The sequence below is a fragment of the Hoplias malabaricus genome, chromosome X1 (genome assembly GCF_029633855.1).
Source record: "Hoplias malabaricus isolate fHopMal1 chromosome X1, fHopMal1.hap1, whole genome shotgun sequence".
Lineage (NCBI taxonomy): Eukaryota > Metazoa > Chordata > Actinopteri > Characiformes > Erythrinidae > Hoplias > Hoplias malabaricus.
The window spans coordinates 5190182-5214804 of NC_089818.1; the positions used below are offsets into that span (position 1 = coordinate 5190182).

General features: G+C 43.2%; 1 protein-coding gene across 3 annotated transcripts in view; it reads right to left on the reverse strand.

Moving 5' to 3' along the window:
* Positions 1–511: 511 nt before the first annotated feature.
* LOC136675424 (cadherin-7-like) overlaps positions 512–24623 on the reverse strand; it is a 71313-nt gene continuing 47201 nt past the window's right edge. For 2 of the 3 annotated variants that reach the window (XM_066651968.1, XM_066651970.1), the window contains 4 exons: positions 24094–24215; positions 18531–18648; positions 18148–18399; positions 512–1020 (listed from right to left, as the gene is read on the reverse strand). In XM_066651968.1, coding sequence (XP_066508065.1) covers positions 512–1020; positions 18148–18399; positions 18531–18648; positions 24094–24215 — 1001 coding nt within the window. The remainder of the gene's footprint in view (positions 1021–18147; positions 18400–18530; positions 18649–24093; positions 24216–24623) is intronic. The other variant, XM_066651969.1, reaches the window with a different exon arrangement.

The following is a 24623-nucleotide window of genomic DNA, read 5'->3' on the forward strand; positions in this document are numbered from 1 at the left end:
GGAGAACCCATGAGTCATAGAAATATCTGACAGAAACAGAAACAGAAATATACAGATACCAAGATACGGATCTGAGAACACTGGTACAGGGCAATGGCTGTTTTGATTTATCACCATCACCATGGAGATGAAGCGCCTTCCAATGTCTCTGCAAGATACCAGAGTAGCACCCTTGCACGGTGACGGCAGCTTGACACTCGTCTGTAAGACTCTTTCTTTAGTGGTTTTGACCACATCCCAAGGCCAGGCTTGGCATCATATGATGTTCTTCAGCTTGAAATGCACTGTAGGGCGTAAGAATCCACAGCTTGTCCTTGGAGAATCTTATCACACTAGACCATAGTCTTGTTTTTATTTTTTGTTGAGAACCTATGCTGGGAAATCCTCTCCCAGACCTAGAGAATGGTCCTTTTTTGTCCTCCCTCCCACACATCTCTTCAAAAAGAGTCTTGACAATTGTTCTCTTCCGTTACATCCTTGATTGACCCAACCTTGAACTGGAAATCCGTGGCTAGGAGGAGAAGATATTGCTGCTGTCGCTATGCCCATAAAGATCAGCAAGCTTCTTAAACCTTGGCCCCCAGTCGCTGAGGTAGTCATAGCTCTGCTCCGAGTCTGTGCTGAGCGACTCCAGGGAACTCAGGGACTCGGCCACTGAGCCGCTGCCCTCGAAGGCGTATGTTTGCAGGGAGTCGTAAGGCGGTGCTGAAGGGTCTACGTCTGCGTCCTTCAGTCGGTCCCATATAAAGTCCCGGAAGATGCCGTTGTCTGGTGTAATCTTGTAGGGAGGTGGGCGGGAGCAGTAGAGCGTGGGCACCTCTGGGGTCACGTCCCGCCGGGTCTTGCTGTCCCGGGCCACATTCAGGTTGCGCAAGGCGACCATGTCAAAGGCCTCCGTGTCCTCCTCCCCGCCGCCCTCATCATCATAGCGTACAATGTTCTCCCGGACGTCACGATCTTCATCCAGGATCAGTGGCTCCTTCTTTCGCCTTCGTACCGTCACGATCAACAACACCAACACTGTGACAAAACAATATTAAAGCATTGTTAGTGTCTGCTTTAGCTCATTTTGAACCATTTTGATTGGTCAGTTCTAAATGAAATATTCATGCAACGAGCAGACTGTGACACTGACTGACATCCACTTCATATGATAGTGTCCATCTCCTACTGAGTCTCTGACGGACCGGAGTAACTGCATTTTAGTCATTTAATTATTTTTAGTTTTAGCCTAGTGTAGGTATGTTGCGGTAAGGTTTTACTATTTTAGAGTCATTCATTCATTCATTCATTCATTCATTGTCTGTAACAGCTTATCCAGTTCAGGGTCGTGGAGAGTCCGGAGCCTACCCGCAATCAATAGGCGCAAGGCGGAAACACACCCTGGAGGGAGCACCAGTCCTTCACAGGGCAACACACACTCACACATTCACTCACACACTCACACCTACGGACACTTTTTACTCACCAATCCACCTACCAATGTGTGTTTTTGGGGCGTGGGAGAAAACTGGAGCACCTGGAGTAAACCCATGCGGACACAGGGAAAACACATCAAATTGAACACACCCTGAACTGGATATGCGGTTACAGAGAATGAATGAATGAATGAATGAATGAATCCCCAAAAATACGGAAGGAATATGCACATTATTCCCTTAAAAACATTCTGCATTTAATCAACATTGATATTTGAAGGTTAAAGAGCACCTCAAAGCGAGTTTGAGTTGAGAAAAAGGTGCTCCTAAGTGCTCAAATAAAACATTCTTTGAGAGTCGACTACTCTTCATAATTCCGCTCTCGTCGCCCTGACCAGAGGCGATTTAACCTGCCTGTGGGCCCAGGGGCTAAACACCCACCCCCACCCACCCCTGTTATTTAGTTTTTTTGTTTTTTTCATCAGCTTCTGTCCTCTTGTTTCCTTTTTGACTTTAGGCTTTTCTCTTTTGCACGATGTCGCTATCAGATTTGCGCCGCTGCCCGGTGAACAGCACATGCACAGAACACCATTCTTGTGTACACTTTACTCATAGCTCCATAGAGACTCATAGAGAAACGGCCCTCTTTTGTTGTACGCCATGTGTGTTCCACATCGTTAGTGGTCATGTTTTGTTTAAACAGAAGACTACCTCAACACGGATATTGTAAGTTGTAAATAAACACACTTTGCAGGTTCTCCAGGTGTTTAAAGCTGTAAAGGATAGTGAGAAGAGTCTAACTCATGTTCATGCGTGTTTAAAGTTACACACTCTTGAAGATGCTATAAGCTATACGCCTGAAGGTCAGCGCATGCACCGTCCAAATCGGAGAAGTTGCGTGAATCGGGTAGCGACACACCCCACTCTTGTAATTTCTAGCCCCAGACATTTTAATAACACCCTAACTATAATAGTCACGTTGCGTAGCATAAAGCCACCAATCATATTACACCTATCAGAGTTAATCTGGTCAATCAACTGTCAGAAACATGAGTGACGTGTAAATGATTTACAAAATCATTGGTTGATACACCTGAAGCTTCACCATAAATAAAAAAAACAGCCAATCTGAGGCCCTTAATTATTTGGAGCCCCTGAGCTAAGCCCGTACATTGGCACTCTTGGCCCTGACAACGTTACACAAAGTGTTTTTCTGTACATATTTTCTGACAATTTTGTGTCTTTCTAACTAAAATAATGACTACTTTACCATTCTTTCACTTTTTCATGTATTTTTTATTTGCTGAAAAAAGCGCAAATCATTATCATAGTTTGTGTTTCTTCAAATGATTATTTTTATTTTGTTCTGGGCCACATGCAATTTTTGCCATTGTTTTTGGCATCAACACTGTGACGGACTGAATTACCGACTAACACCCACCGTATGTGATAGCCTCAGTCTTTTACTCAGTCTGTGACTTATTGACTCCCATTGTTCTAACCCTAACCCAAGCCTCACCCCAGAAACTGTGCCTTATTTACAGCTCGGAATTAAAGCTAGGATGGAGTCCAAAATCAGTGAGAACAGGAAGACAGTATCACCACCGTATTTATGACACGGCTCCAAAATACTCTCTCTTTGGGTAATGCACCTGAGATTATTTCTGTTATTTCTAGGCTACAATGCTGTGGAGCGCCTATAAGATAACTGCTGTTATCTTCAGTTCAATTAAGCCAGATCAGGTACATTAGCTTTATCAATATATTCATCAGCTTGGCCTGGAGCGCCTTTCGCAGCAGGGCTGACAGCTCGGGAGGGAAAGGTGGTTTATCACAGGGTTTGCAGGGACAGAACCAGTTAAGGAGTTCAGCTGATTTAATCACCGTAATATATGCTTTAGTCAATTACGATCTACTACCGTGAACTATCCCAGTGCACACACACACACACACACACACACTAAAGAAGAAAAACATCCCTGTAAAGGCTTTGTTTGCTTAAAGCAGCTATTTGCTAATCCACTGGGTATATTTGGCTTAACGGCCTTAAGCAAGCCACCTTAAATATTTGAAATTAAAACGTCCCAATCACAACGCGGGGTTAAATGTGTGTTGAGAGTGCTCTGAATATTTAGACTCTCCTCTGAAAATTCATCTACTGTAAAGTGCACCCACTATGAACACAGCAGAGGCGATTGCTCTAAGACTGCAAGGGAAGCTCAGCTTCCGCTAAAATGTCAAAAAATAAGTGATCAAATATTTACTGTTGTGCGTACATGTCATTGAATAAATATGCACTACAACGCGCTCAACTTTTGTTCAAAATCAGATTCTTATCACTGGTAAAGACGCGGCTTTCCTCTCAGTCATTCCCGCAGCTTCACAGTGCTTTAAACAGTGCGGACGCTGAGCGTTCACAGAGTTCAATAGCGAAGCAGCGAAATGCAGGGAAACGAGGCGAGTCATTGGATAAATGCTGGGCTTTGTCCCGCCCATCGGACGCTCAGCGTCTCTAGGGGTCTATGGGGCAGTGGGCTGGCCTCGGCTGGCCCGGACGCTCAGTTTCTGCATGATGATTGGATGATCTGTCTGAGGCTGAATCCCTTTTTGATTGACAGTGAAGTGAGGGAATCAGCGATCCTTTGGTGTAAAGATCCGTGGGAGCACAGGCGGACACACTTCACATGGGCCAAGGCCGTTTAAGCAGCCTAGCTCTGCTGGCCATTGAGAGGACACTAGTCAAGTCCCTGGAAAAGACGCCTTGTTGGTACGACAGGGTCACAGATCATTTTCTTAAAAAGGAACGGAGGGTAGGATTCACGTATAAATAAACCGACACATTTTATGATATGGCCGAAATTGAGCTTCCCGTCCTTGAAAGACCAGCTTCCGCCACTGGAACACATTCAGTCTATGGATATTCAGTCTCTATAAAGAATCATGGAGCAAAACTGACAATAGAACTGGAGGAGCTGCCTAAGGTCACCATGACCAAGGCCAAGCATTCTCAAGAGTTATAGACCACCATTCTATAATAAGCTGAAGTAGTGTTTGTTATCTAGAGCAAATACTCTAGTCTATTCCATACTAATATTTCATTAAATGTTACACTACACTACACACACACACACACATACTCTTGGTTCTGGGATGTTAAATAGAGTTCCATTCATTTTGTGACTCTTACCATTAATTTATCCATAAGAACTACTAGCTTAACCCTATCCCTAACCTTGATCTCAATCTTAAAACGTCTTCATCATGTAATTTTAATATTTTCTTGGTCCTCACAAGGAAGACAGGTCCCCACAATGTAAGTGTGTAAACTGATTGGGGTCTCCACAATGTGATATATGCCTGTAACATACAAACACACAGATCACGGCTTAAAGGAAGGTTACATAGACTTCCATTCACTCTGTGGAGACTTACGCTGACCTTGACAATAACTAAGTACCCTAATCCTAACCTTAACACATGCTTACTTTAAAATATCATGAACTACGTCATGGGGACATTATTTTGGTCTCCATGATGTGCTGAATATCTAGGCTACATGCGCTCACACATTCACACACACACACACACACACACACACACACACACACACACACACACACACACACAAAGAAACAATCAAACACTTTGGATCCCTTCCTTTGCAGTAAAAGTCTTGCAGAGATTTAAGCCTATGGAGGTTCTTGTGTCTCCTCACTCTCTGCGCTGTCATGCTTGTGTGTAGTTAAATTGGCAGAGGCACACACACACACACACAGACGCTGAGATTTAGAGGCGGAAATGTGCTGTAAATACGAAGCTCCAGCGGTCACCCTGCCTCCACCCCAACCCCCCACTCTCCCACGGATGGCTTAGCCGCGCTGCCCAGCACTAAATCCTGTTTTATGAGTCCGGCATATGCCTACTGTATCTGCAAAAATAAGGCAGGATTATACATCAGTCAAAAAACACAGCACCCATCCCCCGAAAGCGCGGGTCACACACACGATCCCAATGATAAACAGCAGCTCATGCAAATATCCCCTCGCTATAAACAGGACCATAGAGAAGCTCTGTTAATACAGTGCAAGGCAATGGAGAAAGAGGAGGTAAATATATGTTGGTATATTTCACTGTTTTGATGTGGTTGTCTGTGTACGAGTGATGCAGTAAAACACAAACAACAGAGGATCACTAAATGATGGGCTTGGCTCTTGTGAAAATCCTCAGGACCAGATGTGCTAAGCATTTTGTTCCAGGTTTTAAATGTGCAGTTTATCAGCTAGGGTCCCTTGTTTGAACTGGGATCGCCCAAAAAAATGTGGGAGTGTGGCACCTAAATATGTGGGGAATTTAGAAACGATTGCAGGTTGTATTTGGTTTCCTGAAATTGTAGCCTGGTTTCAATGGGAATATTCCACAACTTATACATAGTTTGTGAATCTATATTCAAATCTGTGTATTTCACAGACACCTGTCCATCATGAAACACCAGTCTTAACCCTCTCCCATTCGCCCCTGTGTCACAATCCCTACCAAAGTTGACACATTTTCTACTTCCAACTTACTCTACCTGACTCTATTCTACTTGCTTTTTGGTGCTTGGTCCCTGGAAGCTAGAGCATTAGCATATTCACTCCCTAGCCCCTCCAAAAATTGTCAGTGATGCTGCAAAACTCTTATTCTCCAATGGTTATTCTCAACGGTGGTAACATTAAGAATTGTTTCCTTGTGTGGTCCTGTTGTTGGTGTTGTTTGGGACCCAACACAGCTCTGTGCATCACTTCAGATCAGTAGAGTTTTGTTTGTTCTTTGTGGCACCCTCCAGCTCGAAAACCAAGGGCATGTAAGCCTTTTTTAGAAGACAACAGTGTCATTTTAAGAGCTGCCGTTGAGTCAGATCTAAACAAATGTGAATGCTACTCTAGGTTGGATACTACACAGATGGCTACTTTGTGTGGTGTGATTGACAAGCCTCTCTGGCCAATCAGTATTCTACAAAGTTTACACGTCATGGTTTAGTGTCTACTCCACCGTTTCAAGTACTAGGGCCCAAATTTAACCAATGAAAATGCAAGAAAGTGGACAAGCACTGTTAGTAAAACTTAGTGTACAGGAGCTTGTGTAGTGGATGCAAATTATAGTTGATATTACAAATAACCTCCAAACGAGCCAGTGATTAGATCCGGATTTGAGTGAAACTCATGAATCAGCTTCAGCGCATTGAAACGAGGACATGTGCAGGGGTCATGACCCAGTCATCTGTAAAGTCATTTGCATAAAATGAGCATGAAATATGCCCTAATGGAAACAGATGTTTCTACAGACAGTCAATAGCAGAAGAGTGATCAGCAGCTCATGAGCCAATGGTTATCTTCAGAAGCACAGTCTTGGCTCCTCGATTTCATTGCAAGTTTAGCACATTGCCAGTTTAGCTTTACTAAACTGGATGTTCATTTCAGATTGTAGGGGATGACTACAACAGTGGCCGTTTTTATATATTTCTTCTCGCACAGATTACATCTAGCCGTTTTTGTATTTTTTTTTTCTACACATGGGGAAAATATGTCAGTTCAGAAACAACACTTGTGCCGAAGAACTGGTTAAATGTATGAAAGGATTTCTGTCCCAGGACAAGGGACAGAGCACAGGGAGGACAGCTGCATGGCTGCGGCACATCCTGGGATGAGAGAGAGAGAGAGAGAGAGAGAGAGAGAGAGAGAGAGAGAGAGAGAGAGAGAGAGAGAGATGAGGAAAGCTAGAAAGAGAGACAGTTGAGAGAGGGGGAGGTTTTATGTGAGTGTGTGTGTGTGTGTGTGTGTGTGTGTGTGTGTGTGTGTGTGTGTGTGTGGGAAAGGGAGTAAACATCTAATGATCCGTCCATCGGCCTGCCATGGAGAGTGTGAAATATGGTGCCACACACTCATACTTCATCCTTAGGCATGGTGTAGACTCCCAGGGCCAGACAGGCTTAGAGAGCTGAGAGAGGCCTGGGGATGCTGTGCGTGAACACACACACACACACACACACACACACACTCATCACCTTCCCACACTGGAGCATGGGCTAAGATCGAAACCCTGACCCCACATTAAGATATTTCTTGAGAGTATCGTTAGCTAGAACTCCCCCAGTTCCATTAAGCTGGAGGGGAAGGGGGCACATGCTCCTCTCAGATGTATGAATCATGTGGGGAGCTGTGGCCTAATGGTTAGAGAAGAGGACTTAGGTCTGAAAGGTCATTGGTTCTATTCCCACAAACCCACAACGTCGGAGATGGCTACCCACCGCTCTTGGTGTGTGTTTGTTCACTGCCACAGATGGGAAGACACACTTCATTGTATAATTGCGAGTATCTTTATGATTATCATATATCATTGGAGCACAACACACTTGGAAGGGAACACTGTATGATGTAATATTAATGTGAGCACAATTCAATCACAGTTCAGACCCCTTTTGGAACGTTAAAGGTGACATATTCTCTCCTTTTTCACAAGTGGAAACTTAGTGAAATGTCTTTGACCTGCTTTGGTCAAAATACCACAAGGATCAAACACCACAGCTGCTATCCCACCCTGTCTAAACATCCCTGTTCTTTAAAAAGATAACAAGCCACACAGCTCACATACAGCTTGTGCAACATTCTGTTTAGCTCGGTTCTTCCCTTTCAGCTTTTGTTTTAGTCGTTTTGCCTGATTTCTCTTTTTTATTTTTATCACTTCTGACTTTAGTTTTCGAACATCTGTCTGTCTCTGTTCTCTTTGACTATGACTGTTTAACCCTTGAGTCTGCTCACATGAATGTAGGTCCAGCTCTGTGGTTGATCAGATGGGGGCATGCACTTGACCCAGGATGTGCTGCTGAATCAGAACGGCTCATTGATTCTTGATTCTTGACTTGGGCAATGGCTGGGTGGTCTTATTTCACAGTGCCCTGAACAAATAACCTTTCATAATATGTCCTCTTTAAATAATTTCATTATTCTGTCATCATCAAGTCCACAGATAAAGGAAGATGACATTACATTTCTGAGCACAGCAAGAAGAAAAAAAGACACTCCCTTACAGTAAAAGATAAGTTTAAAAAATAAAAAAAAGGACTTTCCTCGAAACATAACCCTGCCTCTTTCCGTAAGTCGTTAAGGGAATGCAAGCTTGCACCCCATCAATGTGCATTACTTCACTCCACTAAAACAGTCTGGGGAGGGAAAAAAACAAAGAATAAATATCCACTCTTGCCATTTACCAAACGCACAGAGTCTCCGGGGGCGCGGAGGGCTGTGGCGATTATGGTGAGTGTTATATAGACTGTCTTGCCGGACTGTACAGTTACTGACCGTTCCCACTTAAAGACGTGATTCAGCTTGCTTGCTTTGCTGCTGCGGTGACACAAGATGGATGTTCGGCGGCGAGCGGTGGATCAATTTAACATTATCCCCAATTTGCTGTAATTGGATTGAGAAAACAATCCATCATCCAGAATCAATTAAACAACAAGTGGAATATATTTTTTGCGGGGGGCTCGTCCTCATCGACCTCGTAAAAATGAGCCATCGCCGGCTAGATTATGCACTGCCACTCTCCCTGTGTCTGGCTGAGCTTTAGCGCTCGCCACAATAACCCCAGGGCAGCAGCTGCTAATGGAGATGCAGCCGGAGATCTTCTCTGTCTGCTGGACGTTTATACGACCGCACTAGAGCCGGCTGTAGTTTACAGCACCCGTCTGCCACCGGCCTTCCACGGCTACTGCATTATCTGCTAAAATAAATTGCCGTTTACTGCGAAGGAGGCAAGTGAGCGCTGGATCTTCATAAGGATGAGTTCACTGCAAGCAAAGCTCAAAAATAGCTTTAGATTGTTGGCCCAAGGAACCTAACAAGATCAGTCAGACCAGTCAACCTTGTGATATGTTTGGTCACGTAATTTCAACTTCTGTTTTGTATAAAGAGGCAGATCCAACTGGTCAGACACCAGCCATACCTGACTAGCATGAATGGTCACTTTACTGAGCCTCTAATTGGTCAGCTGAGTAAGGTCTGAATCCTGTCAACTGAATCAACTGTGAATTTACTTGCCCTCTGTTCAGCTTTCTTGTTACACCTTCCCTTTGTTTACCCACGTTTCTGTTCAACATGCTCGGAGGAGAACCCTACTTGCTCCCCTACATGCAGAGAGATGTTCCCAGGCATCACCATCTTCTCTCTATATATCTGCTCAATGGGATTAGAGACAGATTGTCTGATTGAACACATGCATTGTCAGAGTCCCCCTCAAACAGCATGGCCATCAAACAGAGGGGCTCAGCAGGACGTCCCCATCAATTGTCTTCCCTTGTACGCAGCCTGTAAAAAGTTAGAAAGAGATTTTTTTTGGTTGTTGTGCCTTTTTTGGTTGACCAAATATTCCGAGCACATTTAGCTTCAGCGTGAGCTTCAGGTTCATCAAAGTACCTTCTTTGATTTGATATGGTTTTGACTAAATCAGGATTTGACAGTTTCTTGCCCAAGGCACTAACCGAAAGAAGATGAAATACAGGGGCTCTGGCTTTATTCCCAAAATAGGTCCTTTGTCAATTGCTCTTTGGCAAGATTTGAACTGCTTTCTATCTCAAGGAGTTACGTTCTTGGGGAAAACTTATTATAGAACGTGTTGGTAACACTCATTTTAAATCCAGAAAAATCTCCAATATTCATTCATTCATTCATCATCTGTAACCCTTATCCAGTTCAGGGCCGCGGTGGGTCCAGAGCCTACCTGGAATCATTGGGCGCAAGGCGGGAATACACCCTGGAGGGGGCGCCAGTCCTTCACAGGGCAACACAGACACACACACACACACACACACACACACACACTCACACCTACTGACACTTTTGAGTCACCATTCCACCTACCAACGTGTGTTTTTTGGACTGTGGGAGGAAACCGGAGCACCCGGCGGAAACCCATGCAGACACAGGGAGAACACACCACACTCCTCACAGACAGTCACCTGGAGCGGGAACCAAACCCACAACCTCCAGGCCCCTGGAGCTGTGTGACTGCGACACACTACCTGCTGCACCACCGTGCCGCCAATCTCCAATAATTAAAAAAAAAAAAAAAACTCTGCTATAGCCTTGATGAAGAAATGCTATAGAAACAGTGCTGTTAACTGATGTGGAAGTACACTACATGGCAGAAAACCTTTCCTAGCCTTCTGGAGGTTAGGGTTAAGGTTTGGGTTAGAGGTAGGATAAAGGGTTAGGGTTATGGTCTGGGTCATGGTTAAGGTTTTTTTTTTTTTTGCTTGTTTGTTTTTTAAAGCTGGGTAGGCATCAGCAAAAAAAGGTAGAATATATTTCAGATACATAGTTGAAACTCTGGGAATGTTTGTTTTGTCAGAATTGACCTTGACCTAAAAATTGACCTTGAGACCAGGCTGGAATCCTCTATATATAAGATATAAAAAAATACATTCATAAGACTTAATACGACACCTCGTTTTAAGATTTCGTATCCTCATGTTTTACACTGTCCTTGTAGATATTTTACTGCATTAATGCATTAAAAAGTTGTACACATATTTTTCATTTTTCAGTGCTTCCATGTAAATACAAGTAAGCAACTACATATGTTTATCCCATGTCTTATGAGGCATTGTATTTGCTGTGTATAATGTTAAGAATGTATATATACAGCACTATCAATACAGGATTAAGGGTTCAAGCTACTGTTTAAATTGAATCTCTGGAAGATAGGGGTCCCCAGCTGTTTGATGGGCTCAGATTCTGATGCTCATGCGACCCTGTGGTCTGGATTGTCCCAGAGAGCCCCGGGCTTGGCTGACCTCTCTGTTCCTCCACCTTAGGCTGTGGAGTAATGAGGGAAAGGAAGACTCCCTGAGACGAAGCCAAAAAACATCTGCCACAGAAGATATCATTATGTGGAGATAAAGGTTGGAATATTTTGAGATGACCTCGCTGCAACACTGGCAAAAATGCATCTGGAAATAAAACTAAACTAACCGATAGGTTTAAACTCTTGACCTCTGGCCTGTTTGGAACGTCATATAGATGTGTGATTAAATTTGACTTGTTAATTCACCTGTGTTATAAATGGTGTAATTACAACATAATTCATTAAATTGACGAATCAATACTCATCTAAAAATCAATACTGACTGCTGAACTATACAGACTGACCTGGATTAACTGGAATGCTACCGACCATTTACATTCTAAATTTATGTAAGTACAATGTAATAAAGAGGGCACCATGCTTATCTTCAAAGCAAATTAGAACTCACCATTACTTTTAAATACCATCATTACTTCAAAATATATTCTTTATTATTATAAACATTGTATTTCCATAATTAAATCAGAAGACTAATCATCTACACAATCATCTACCAAACAGTATGGACTGTTGAACCCTGCTTTAGGAAGACCTGGCATGACTAAATGCTAAATTGTGTAATAACAATGTAATACATTCAATTGAAAGAACATATAGAATTAAAACATATACAAAGCAAAACTGACTGATAAACTCTGCATTGTTTGTGGCATTATACAGAGATACAAGGCACGTCTTAAATGCTACATATAAATTCTGTGATTACAATGTAATTAAAGGGGGCAGCTGTGGCCTTGAGGTTAGAGAAGCGAGCTTGAGGCCGGAGGGGTGCTGGTTCAATTCCCGAGACTGGCAAGAGAAAATTCATTCATGGCTGAAGTGCCCTTGAGCAAGGCACATAACCCCTAAACTGCTCCACGGCCACAGCTGCCCCGTTTATTACATTGTAATTACAATATTTGTAGCAAAATTTACCGGCAGTGTCCTGCTCTGGTTGTGTGTGTGTTCACTGCCCCTAGTGTGCATCAAGAATTGCTCACTAGTGTGTGTTCACTGCTATGGATGGGTCTAATGTGGAGAAGCAGCACCACTTATGGGATCAATAACGGTGTTTCATCTTCTTCTAAAAGATAACACAAAGCAGACTGTTGAATGCTGCGTTGTTTGGAATACTATATTAAATACTATTTAGTGTATATATTATTATTAAAATATATTCTAACATTATTAGTAATTAAAAGAGATACACAGTTCACAAGAGTCAGAGCTGTTTATTTTACAGAGGAGCTTTCATCTTTCTGTTAAATTTATCACCTTGTAATTACATAATTGATAGTGTAATTAATCTATAATATCACGTCAATATATCACACAATATACAGCTCGATACATTACAGGTTCCAGCGAAAGCTTCATTGTTTCGCAGATGAGTGTTGAGCCTTCAGTTCACTTTATTAGCTTCTAATTACATAATTAATAGCCTAATTAATCTGTAGCATTTGAATCCATTCATCCTGAAACTCAGACTCAATGCAAAGAGCGACCCGAGATTTCAAATGTGGCTGCTTTAATGTGGAAGTGAGGAGGCTTAGGGACCTGCCATGACTCTGCTGTGAATACTAAAGCTTAATTATGTTATCAACCATGTCTGAATCAGAGCACCATGTAAACAGACCCAGCAAGACCCGAGCGTTACACATTCATTATGTTCAGAGTGGTGTAATTACAATGTAACAAACTCAGATGTGAGATTAAACCTGAAAAGTCATGCATAAGACAAAACAAAACCATTTTAAAGTACTGAATTCCATATTTCATGTGTTGGGATAACGTCAACACTGCAGCTTAATTACACAATCAATTATTAACTAATTAATTAGAAGGTAATAAACTGAATCAAAGGGCCTTGTTGGGAAATGTTAATAGTGTTACAGGGAATCCTATGAGAGGAGGGTCATTCCAGAGAACACAGTTCCACTGCTCCACGGCCCAACACTGAGCTGTTTTACACTCCTCTGGCCAACACTTTAGAAGCATGTCGGTTTATACAAGATGTGTGTCCTAAATGGACACATTGAAGTAGTGGAGGTTACTTTCTGTAGCACAAGCAGTGTCTACAAACAGTTTGTAGTGTATACTGGTAAAAGAAGACATTACTGACGTATTAATGTTGTTAGAACAAAACCTTGTATCTCCAAATATGTTGAATTTCAGGACCCCAGGTCATAGAGGTCATAAAGGCCCTACAATAAATGGATCAGGATTTTCCCCCCAATTGCAATGGAAGAGATACACATGACCAAATACAAGGTTTTGTTCTAAATATTTCTTTATTTTATATATATATATATTATTGTGTAGTAGCCTCATCCTGGAGTTGCGCTGCATGGATGAATATCTCCTGACAATGTGTGCAGTGCTCCTTAATTCATTCCTCACAAACAACAAGAAAAAAAGGAAGATATGTTCTCTCCGTATACCTCAGCTAATCCTCTTTAGCACCCCACTCCCCCAAACACACACACACACACACACTCTCAGCGTCCTTCTCTATCCATGAGTGAACAGCCCCGGGCCGGGTCTCCTTCGCCTAAAATAACTTTGCAGCTCAGCCGAGGTGAGGCGAGGCAGTGGCTAATCCTGCTGTTAAAGGAGGTGAGGATTTCGTGGAGGAGCGGAAGGGCACTGGGGATCTTAATACAGAGCTGGACACCAGGGTGGAGCAATAACAACGATACGGTGAGACACTAAGGGGACGTCAAAAAATGTTGCCCACATGTGAAAGTGCACATGCTTTGAAAGTGCTACCTTTCACTTCTCTGTGGTGGTCCCCTCAAGAGGACTTCGGATAGGGGACAGAACTGTACCTTATTAACATGTCTAGGGTGTGTACTTTCCTAGTGGCCAGTGGTTCTGGGTGTAGCTATAATGTAAACAAATGCATTTTAAAACCACTGACATTTACTGACTGAGGCAATCTTCAGACCACCTACCACTGAAGGTACATTTACACTGTTCCTACCCTGCATTTAGTGAACCTGAAAGTACCTATACCAGAGGTCAATAATAGAGGGACTACTATGATGAGTTTTGTGACTCGACTGAGTGACCCACACAGGGCCAGGCTCCAGGCACCTATGTCCTGGCCCAAGAAAAATAGCTCATTGGATGATAATGTGGAGACCGTTGGGAGAAAAATATAGAGAAGAACACTTTACTGATCCTGAAGAAAGCTGCAGTATCAGAGGACTGTACTAATACAAGTGGAAGTTCTCGTGAGACTTAAGGCTCTGTTTAGAGATAAAGTCTAACCCATTTACAAAATTAGCCAATCAGCTGCTGGTTGTGCAGTGAGCGGAGGAGGGTGGTCAACATTGTGAAGCTTGTGGTAAAAAAGGCACTAAAATTCTTACTTTATTTTAATATTTTTAAAAAAATAATATGATTTTAACATTTTAATCCAAAGCATTTTAATTTTACTTGAAATGAGAAAAGAATTATTTATTTAGAGTGTTTCTTATTTGTAATTCATCCAAGTTTCTGTGAAAATTAAGATATATTTTTGAAATATATTGAAATTGTTGGGGGCGGCACGGTGGCGCAGCAGGTAGTGTTGCAGTCACACAGCTCCAGGGACCTGGAGGTTGTGGGTTCGATTCCCGTTCCGGGTGACTGTCTGTGAGGAGTGTGGTGTGTTCTCCCTGTGTCTGTCTGGGTTTCCTCCGGGTGACTGTCTGTGAGGAGTGTGGTGTGTTCTTCCTGTGTCTGCGTGGGTTTCCTCCGGGTGACTGTCTGTGAGGAGTGTGGTGTGTTCTTCCTGTGTCTGCGTGGGTTTCCTCTGGGTGACTGTCTGTGAGGAGTGTGGTGTGTTCTCCCTGTGTCTGCGTGGGTTTCCTCCGGGTGACTGTCTGTGAGGAGTGTGGTGTGTTCTTCCTGTGTCTGCGTGGGTTTCCTCCGGGTGACTGTCTGTGAGGAGTGTGGTGTGTTCTCTCTGTGTCTGCGTGGGTTTCCTCCGGGTGACTGTCTGTGAGGAGTGTGGTGTGTTCTCTCTGTGTCTGCGTGGGTTTTCCTCCGGGTGACTGTCTGTGAGGAGTGTGGTGTGTTCTTCCTGTGTCTGCGTGGGTTTCCTCCGGGTGACTGTCTGTGAGGAGTGTGGTGTGTTCTCTCTGTGTCTGCGTGGGTTTCCTCCGAGTGACTGTCTGTGAGGAGTGTGGTGTGTTCTCCCTGTGTCTGCGTGGGTTTCCTCCGGGTGACTGTCTGTGAGGAGTGTGGTGTGTTCTCCCTGTGTCTGCGTAGGTTTCCTCCGGGTGACTGTCTGTGAGGAGTGTGGTGTGCTTTCCCTGTGTCTGCGTGGGTTTCCTCCGAGTGCTCCGGTTTCCTCCCACAGTCCAAAAACACACGTTGGTAGGTGGATTGGTGACTCAAAAGTGTCCGTAGGTGTGAGTGTGTGAGTGAATGTGTGTGTGTCTGTGTTGCCCTGTGAAGGACTGAATGAATGAAAATGAAATTGCTCAGTAGATAAAATGTTGATATAAATATTATTTTCCTTCAGTTATCTCTAACTGGAGCTTAATGAATTAAAACTAAATACACTTGACCTATACAATTCATTACTCTGACAACGTATGAACTTAGTACATTTGTGATGGTGGGGGTGGGGTGGGGGGGGGGTTGACAATAATAGCATAGCGGGTTTGGAGAAGGGTCACATACAAGACACAGGACGAGCATTGGGATAAACCATTTTGGAAATGAATCAGAGATGGGAGAACAGACTGACTGTTCAGAAGGAAAAAGAAAGAAAGCCAGTGTGAGACTGAGGGAGACGTTTTGGAAAGAAAGGGATGGAGAGGATGGAGGCTCTTGCCAGCTTCTGTCAGTCTTAATTAGGGAATGTGTTCTCAACGGGAGAGGCTTTGTGTGTGTGTGTGTGTGTGTGTGTGTGTGTGTGTGTGTGTGTGTGTGTGTGTGTGTGTGTGTGTGTGGGTGCCCACTTTCAGACGACAGATCTCCGGTCTCTCTGTCTGTGTCCAAGTGAAAGCCAAAAAAAAAAAAAAAAAAAAAAAAAAATCGCAATCACACTGCAATCTGTTGACTGATTGCACCCCTCGAAGAGACTATTTAGGCCTGGAACTCCAAACAATGAGACAGAATCACTGAGAGTGGAGTGGAGGGGTGGGGGGTGGTGGTGGGGGGTTTATTGGGGACATAGGGGTGTGGTCCATTGGTGGGAATAAACCTGAGACAATGATGTCGCTGAAAATCATGAAAAACACAGTCCTTTTTATATCGTAATTGAAAAAAAGCGCTCTTCACGTTTGATATCCCCAAACAACCAATGGGGTCAGCACGTTACAGCCGGAGAATATGGAGCTTGTTCCACCTCCACTGTCTCATTACTCCCAGGACACATCCTCTCTGTCCTAATAATAAGGGAGCTGCTGCCAGACGTGAGATACAAAGGTCAGCTAGCATCGCTGTGGGCAGATACACACACACACATACACACATGGCTGGTCTAGACCTGAGCGAGAGAGGAGCTATCAATGCTATAATCACGAAATCAATCTATCCATCAGAGCCATATTCAGTTTCTCTCTCTCCAGAGTCCTCAGGCCAACAAACCAAAGTCACGCAATCAGACCCTCCGCATTATCGGCAAAAGGGACCCTCGCCGCACAATCGACTAACGAAGCCACGAGCGCGCTAATCAACCATGCTAACATAGAACCAAGAGCCGGCAATCTGGTCAGTGCACAACTGTCCATCACAGGAGCATCCCCAGACTCTTTCATTCACCCACATCCCATGAGAAAAAAAATAATAATAAAAAATCATCACAGAAAGCAATGGATCGCACTCACTTTCTGAAAATCAATTACATAATTAGCTAATGTTATTTGATTTCCAAGCTTAGCTTTGTCACCCACAAGCCAATCTGTCTGTAATTAATTTCCTTCATACACACAAAAACAACAACAGCAAGTTCATTTGGAGTCGGTTAGCTCCTAATGAAGAAAATGATCAGGCAAGAGACAAACAAACAAGGCAAGCAGCGAGACAACATCCTCACGGTGCTATTGACTTTCTATTCGTCTCGCTCAATTAGACGACATAGGGCTCAGACGTACTGTAGGGGATTTACACACCGGTGTACGGCATCAATCCGCTCAAACTCATCCACACCCATGAAGTCGTCAAGAAAATGCGGCGTGACATAATGAAGGTCATGGTTTTAATGGCAGCGCCACTGATGATGGCTGCAGAAAGACATTGGAGGCGATGATGTCATTTCTGAAGATGATAGTTGGTGATTACAGTGATGATGGTGATGATACAGAACTGAGTTTGAGGATAATGATGATGATAATGATTACGATGGTGTTGCTGATGGTGACAGTGATGATGATGATGATTATAATGGTCAGGACATTGTTGGAGGATTCTTGTGACGCTAAAGATACTCATGTTAATGGTGAAGATACTGATGATGATAACAATGTTACTGATAATGTTGATGATGATGATGATGATGTGAGTATAATAGCAATATGTGAAAATGATGATTATGATGATGAGGATGATGAAACTTATCGAGATAAAAACATTGAGATAAAAAAACAATGTTTGCTGATGATGATGTTAATGATTCTTGTGATGCTAATGCTATTGATGTTGATGTTGAAAGCTGTATATGATTCTGAGGACATTGGTAGTGTGATGATGATGATGATGATGATGATGATGTCAATATTGATGTAGTACAGTGGGCAATATGGCTGCATTCTAAACAGAACACTGGAGTGTGATTCAAAGTTCAAGTATGTGTGTAGCTATATATCTATATATATATATATATAGATGTAAAGATGGTGGTGATTCTTCTTACCCAGCAGTGTGAGGATGCAGGCAAGAATGGCCACCAGCGCTCCGGTGCTGAGTCCGGCAGACAAGAGGAAGGCCTCTGTGCCACAGGCCTGGGGAGTGCCATCTGAGTCGCAGTCGCACACCCGGATAGACAGAGTATTGGTGCTGCTGAGCGCTGGACTCCCACTGTCCACTATCAACACGGGCAGACGGTACATGGCCTGTTCTCGCCGCTGAAAAGCGCCGCGCTTTGTCAGGACAGATGCTGTGTTATCTGAGAGGAGAGAGGGTGAGAGAGTGCTGTTCCTTTGATTCTTCCACCAGTGGACGGCAGATTGTAAAAAAATCTGTGATGGTCTGTTTCAAATACAGTATATTGGGAATCTTGTTGCCTGTGTTGGATACCTTTATTATCCCGGAGGGTGAAGTTGAGGTTCCCTGCAGCTTCGGCCGTCAGCGAGAAGAAGAAGCGATGACCACTGGGTGGCTCGTCTCTGTCGACTGCGCTTATGGTCTCGATCACCTGTGGGATAAGAGTCCGACTGTTAATGAGATCAGATTCCCAAAACAAACTGGATGAATCAGCACAAACACACACCGGGTTTGACCAGTGTGGTGTTCCTACACAGCGAAAATGCCAGGGCTGAATGGCGTTATAAGGCGTATATATATCTCATATCAAAATATACACAACCAAGGTCAGGCAACGATTTGAAGCTGGTGCAAGTGAAAAAAAGTTCAAATATCGAGTGAAGTTTGGAATCTAATCAAAACATTCTGCGCAACTCTCTGCCCTGTCTGCGTGCAGCCATGCTTAGACAGTTCTTCGGGGATTTGGGCTAAAGCTGGAGGCCATCCTGGGCTAATGTAGCGCCCAAGCCCCTCGCAAAGCAGAGAAAAGTGCTGTGTTTTAGAGATGATTATCAGGGCCTGCCCATCAGGTGGTGCGCTAAGAAGATTCCCCCGACACTCTGTTGTGGCCTAATCTGCCGGCTTTGGCTGGGTTAAATACAGAGCGCCCGGCTCTACCCTTGGGTCAAGCTGCCGTCAGCACAAACTCAATCTGCCTGAAAATCTCCTAAAACCAGTGTCCAGTGGCGTCCAGCACCAGGCACCACCAAACAGACTCATCCCTGATTATTCTTTATACCGACTTGCGATCACTGAGAAAAATTCAGCGCTTGGCTCATCCTCTCAGCGACTCGGCTTCATCTCCCGCTCGCACATTAACTGATTATTTGGCAGGAGTCATTATGAGGGGTTTATCTTTTTAATCTGTAAATATTTTTGAACCGTAAACCCGCTCCCAGCCCCCGCCCATAAGTACCTCATGCTGTTCAGGATGTTCTTTTAACACTACGCTCAACGACAGAGTGATCTGCTGTTATATTAGCTATTATACAACAGTTCCAAACAAGTAATCTGATTGGACAAGAGACATTCCATGTGTGTTGATATAGAGTATAACAGCACTGGGACATTTCACTCTACATGTATCAGTCCACTTTTCAGATGTGTATAAACGACCAGGGATAGCACTGGAGGAGTCTTAAAACGGGGGCAGTACAGCAGCAGCAGGTACTGCCTCTGGCTTCAGGTGGGTTTTAAGCAACACTAAGTAATATTTTTACTTTAAAAGCATATTAATATAACAATATATTTGAGTTTCAGAGGGTAGAAGGTTTAAAAAAGGACACGACAGGAGAATTTCTGCTTGATTGAGTGGGTTCCAGCAGCTGGAGATGAGGGATATCACCACTTCTGGTTAAGCTTGAAGTGTGTGAAGGGGAAATCTTTTCTGACCATGCCGGGACCACATGCTGAGCAGCAGCAGTGGCCTGTCTGACCGTCAAGGCTGACCACGTCAGCTCAGAACAAAAGAGACCAGACTGGGCACTGGGATTCTTCAAAAGACAATGTTACAAAGCAGCCAACCCTTTCCAGGATCCTTTCTTCGCTCGATCGCCTGCGGATAATTCTCGACGAATTGTTCAGAGATCATTGCCTACGCTGGCACAAAGCCCCTGCTAAATGCTAAATGCTAAAAAAGTGATGCTGAGAACAAAAGGGCAGTTGAAGGAGAGTTGGCCGAGTGCTGTGAGCTGGAAATGGAAGGTGCGGATAAGCACCTGGTGTGACCCCATTAGAGGATCTTGTAGGGTGGGGTTTGGGGACTCTCTTTAACAACTAGCCATCTGTTTTTGCGGCCAGCAACTAGGGGCTTCTCCATCCCGCCCGTATAGTTGCCACCCAGTGAAGGAGATGGAGAGAAACCCTGTCTGGTTTGATAAGTGAGAGCAGGTTGCACGTTGTATCCACTACAATCTGCAGCACTTCTCGCTGCAGACAATTTGACGGAGTTCATTCAAATTCAAGAGCTTCGCACAAGCTCTTTCAGAGCGGCACACTCGGTGATGTGGCAGGTGTGTGTCGCTCCAAATATATAAATGTGCCGCTGACGTGTATCACAACAATGATAGGGAAAACATACCCAAGGGCTGCCTGAGATCGCAAAAAGTCATCCGCATTCTGAAAGTGAAATATGACAATAGGAGTGAATATGATCACCGCTGTTTGTACAACATATGTCTCCCTCTCTAAGGCGTAGCATGAGTTTACATCAAAGTTGAATGCAGCTCAGTTTACAAATTACAGGCTTACACCGGTTGCATACTACTCCTGGGTAAGCTGGAGACAACAGTCTTCTATTTTTCCATCCCAATAAAACCTTCATTCATTCATTCATTCATTCATTCTTGTATTAGTAGTTCCCACCAACCATCCATCTACAATATTAAACAAAATTATCTGAATTTGTGGAGTCATATTTCATATGTATTTTAAACCTTGCTGAAATGAATGCAGCAAATAATTTAAGACATTGCAAAATGAATTTAAGGCCATTGACACTAATGAGAACTTGGAGATGGTTCATAACCAACACAACACAAGGTCAACCAGGTACATACTTTTTATAATGTTGCTGATAAATAAAACAAGTGAAAATGGTATGTTGACATTTCTCAGATATTATCTCGTTGCACTGGATAGTTACTTAGACCATTGGCAGCTAACAGCATCCAAAATGCACCCTGTTCTTCTATGTATCTGCCCTTCAGATCTTCAGATGATATAAGGTACATTCATTCTTCAAAGGGGTAACTGTAGAAAGCTGTAGAAGCAGTACATCAGTCTCTCTGAATGTTGGTGTATTGTAACTTTATGTAGGAGTAAATGGCTGTAGCTTGTGTCCATTTCAGTGTGAAACAGCAGAAATACAGAAATGTTTAACTGCTGATTTTAATGGATCAATGGATGGAATCAGAATGTAATAAACACCATCTGATATAATTTATTTTGTCTACTTTTATGCTTCTAAATACTCTAGAATTTACTAAAAAAATCCAAAATCAATTAAGAGATTAATCATGAATAGCTACAGGTGATATCATTAATCACTACTAAATTTAACCAAGATAGACTCTGTAACATTATTCTCTATATTTTTCTCATCTACTGTACCTTGTGCCCTGAACACAGCTGTAAATGTCAAAATACCTGCCTTATAAATACTGTTAAAAAGCCTTGAATAGAACTTTACTAGACCTCCACAGCCTTGCTGTAGCAGGGGGGTGTGGTCAAACGATCTCGGCCCATGAGGGAAGCAAAATATAAAACGGTTATGAAAACATGCTGCTGCTTTCAGCTTCACTCCAAGAACAGTTCCACTGGGGTCCCCAACTCACAGCAAAGTCATCCGTCTCTTAATACAAGAGCAATCTGGGAAAGTTAACAGAGACGTGGGCCTAGGAGGGCCAAAAAGCACAAGCCAGGGTCCGGAGGGACCCCGTCTGACAGAGAGAGTGTTTTACACGATGAGTGCCATCAGCACCAGCTCCACACTTAGGAAAAACAAGCATGATTCCCTGTGACATTGGCACTCAGGCGGACAGGGGACTAATTGCCGGGCCCAAAAACAATGATCTTCCATGAGGGAGTTGCCTGGACTCAGCTCGTTGTGGCAGTCAGTGTATGTTTAAAGCAAAAATGGGAAAGATGAGTATTTTAAACAGCCCATGGAGCCTATTCACCGCTTTCCAAATCACGTCCCCTTCTGCTGGATGCCCAGATTCCATCCCCACCTCTCCTGGGAAAAGTGGGAGCTTTTGTATCTATCACAGTTTGATCATGTTCACTTCAGATAGGGTTAGACACTCTGTCCTATGAGTGGTTCTCACTACTTGATAAGGGGGGCACTCTGGAAACACAAAACATAAACCTAAGTCACCATGCCCAATGGCATTCATCAACCCTAGGGGTATAAAGCCCTCCAGTGTTGGACTTTGGGATGACTTGGAGTGGTGTTGTCTATCCGGAACTAATCATCCAGCATCATTGCCTGTCATCAGTAATGTCCTAGAGGCCGTTGGCAATCAAATCCTGACAAAAATAGGTTTTCATTGCATTCGTGGAAAGTGACCAGCTCAGTCTACAAATGGCTGATGTGTGTGTACCGCGAGGCCACTCTCTGGACACTCTCTGGACTTGACACAATGCCATTCTGCCTCAACAAAACCAATTTCATGCCACAGTTACCTCCGGCCACATTTGCATGGCTGTTAAGCTCTTTCCTCGCCAGTGTCCAGAGCTTTGATCCCCTGATTAGAGTGACCTGCTGCAGAAATACACCGCGTTTATACTGCCCTTCGTTTTCTTTCTGTTATGTTCCTGAGCTTCAGAGACCGTCCCCTCCAGGTCACTAAATGGTTCTTGGTTTGGATTTAACAATGCCATGAGGAAGCTGTCCTCCATCTGTCCATCCATCCACTCTTCATCTTGTGTAGCTGCTTCTTTCTGATCAGATGTGGTATGCAACGTAAGAAAAGTACGTACCCACACTGGTTGGGTGGTCTGAACGGATGGTCTTCATACACAAATAAGAACCCAGTTTGCCTCTTTATCAATAACCAATCAGTCACCTGTACGCAAATTGTACTTAAACTGTAATAAGAGCCCTGCTAACAATTCCAGTGATGCCCCTTGCCCCCTCAAAAAGTCAAGGCTAGGCTGTGTATCGGTCTAGTGAACAGAACTTCTTCCCTTGACGACTCCCATCCAATCACTGAAGATACTTTTCATGAGCAGTGTTGAGGGTGGTCAGGGTGAAGTAGGAGTATGTCAGCTGGACATTAAGAAGACCATCCCGCTCACTTTTTTATTCTTCACACCAACCACTTTCTCCTCTGGCAAACTCCCCGACACCTCAAACTGCCGGCGGAAGAGAAGCTAAGCGCTAATTAAGTGAGTTCGGAGTGTGAGCTCCGTTCTCCGAGCGTTGGGTGATCACCCTTATCGAAGTAATTTGTTTTATTCATCAGCTGTGGACTTTAGGAACTGTTAGCCTCGCTCTGCATGGGAGATATTTTTGATGTTCTGGCTTCCTTTAGATTAGCATTTTTGTGTGGGCAGGAGAAAGTCCAAAACTGACCATGTCATTAATTTTCAGTGCTGATATTGGCAGCAATATTTTAATATGATATACACAACTCTACTGAATAAAGTACATTGAACTTAAAATACATTCTTTAAAAGAGGGTTCTTCCAGGGTTCTACAGTAAAGGCAGTCATAAGGCTTTAGTAAATGGTTCTATTATTATCACAATTTGTATGTTTCTCATCGTAAAACACTACTTTAGATTTATAGAGCATGTGTTGTATATGGTTCTATGTTACAACAACAAGTAACAACAAGTTCTATTTAAAAAGGTAGTAGCTCTATTTAAAAAAGTTCATAAAATTTTCACATAGAAAATAGAGATCTGATGGTAGAACCATTGCCTTTACTAATGAATCCTCAAAGAACATTTTTGTTGTACACTATATGGTGTACAAATGTCCTCCCAAAGGCACTGCATAGACATTTTTCACCACTCAAGCAGATGCTTATTAAAACAGCAGTGGTCAGTACCTGGCCTGGTAGAGCGGTCTCACACACAAACGTTTCATACTCGATCGCGAAAACCGGGGCGTTGTCGTTGACGTCCATCACTGTGATGAGAGCCACACCTTTCCCCACCTGAGAAGGGTCCACTGCAACACACACACAAAACATAGTTGTTAAAAAAAAAATAAATAAATAAATATATATATATATATATATATATATATATACAAATTGGCAAACATACCAACTGTGTCTATTTGAGACTGCCATATTATATATATATATATGTGTGTGTGTGTGTGTATGTGTGTGTGCGTGTGTGTGTGCGCGTGTGTGTGTATTAAACATACAAAAACAGATGGCAGTCTCAAATAGACACAGTTGTAAGCATATTTATAAAAAATAATAAAATAATAATGCATTCATTCAAATCACTATCAAAGCACAATGAACACAATCCAGAGTAAAATCAGTGAAACATTCAGCTCTAGAATCACCAGATTAAATTTAGTCAATCACCATATCTTGCCTTTTTTATTACCCCCTAAAAATTG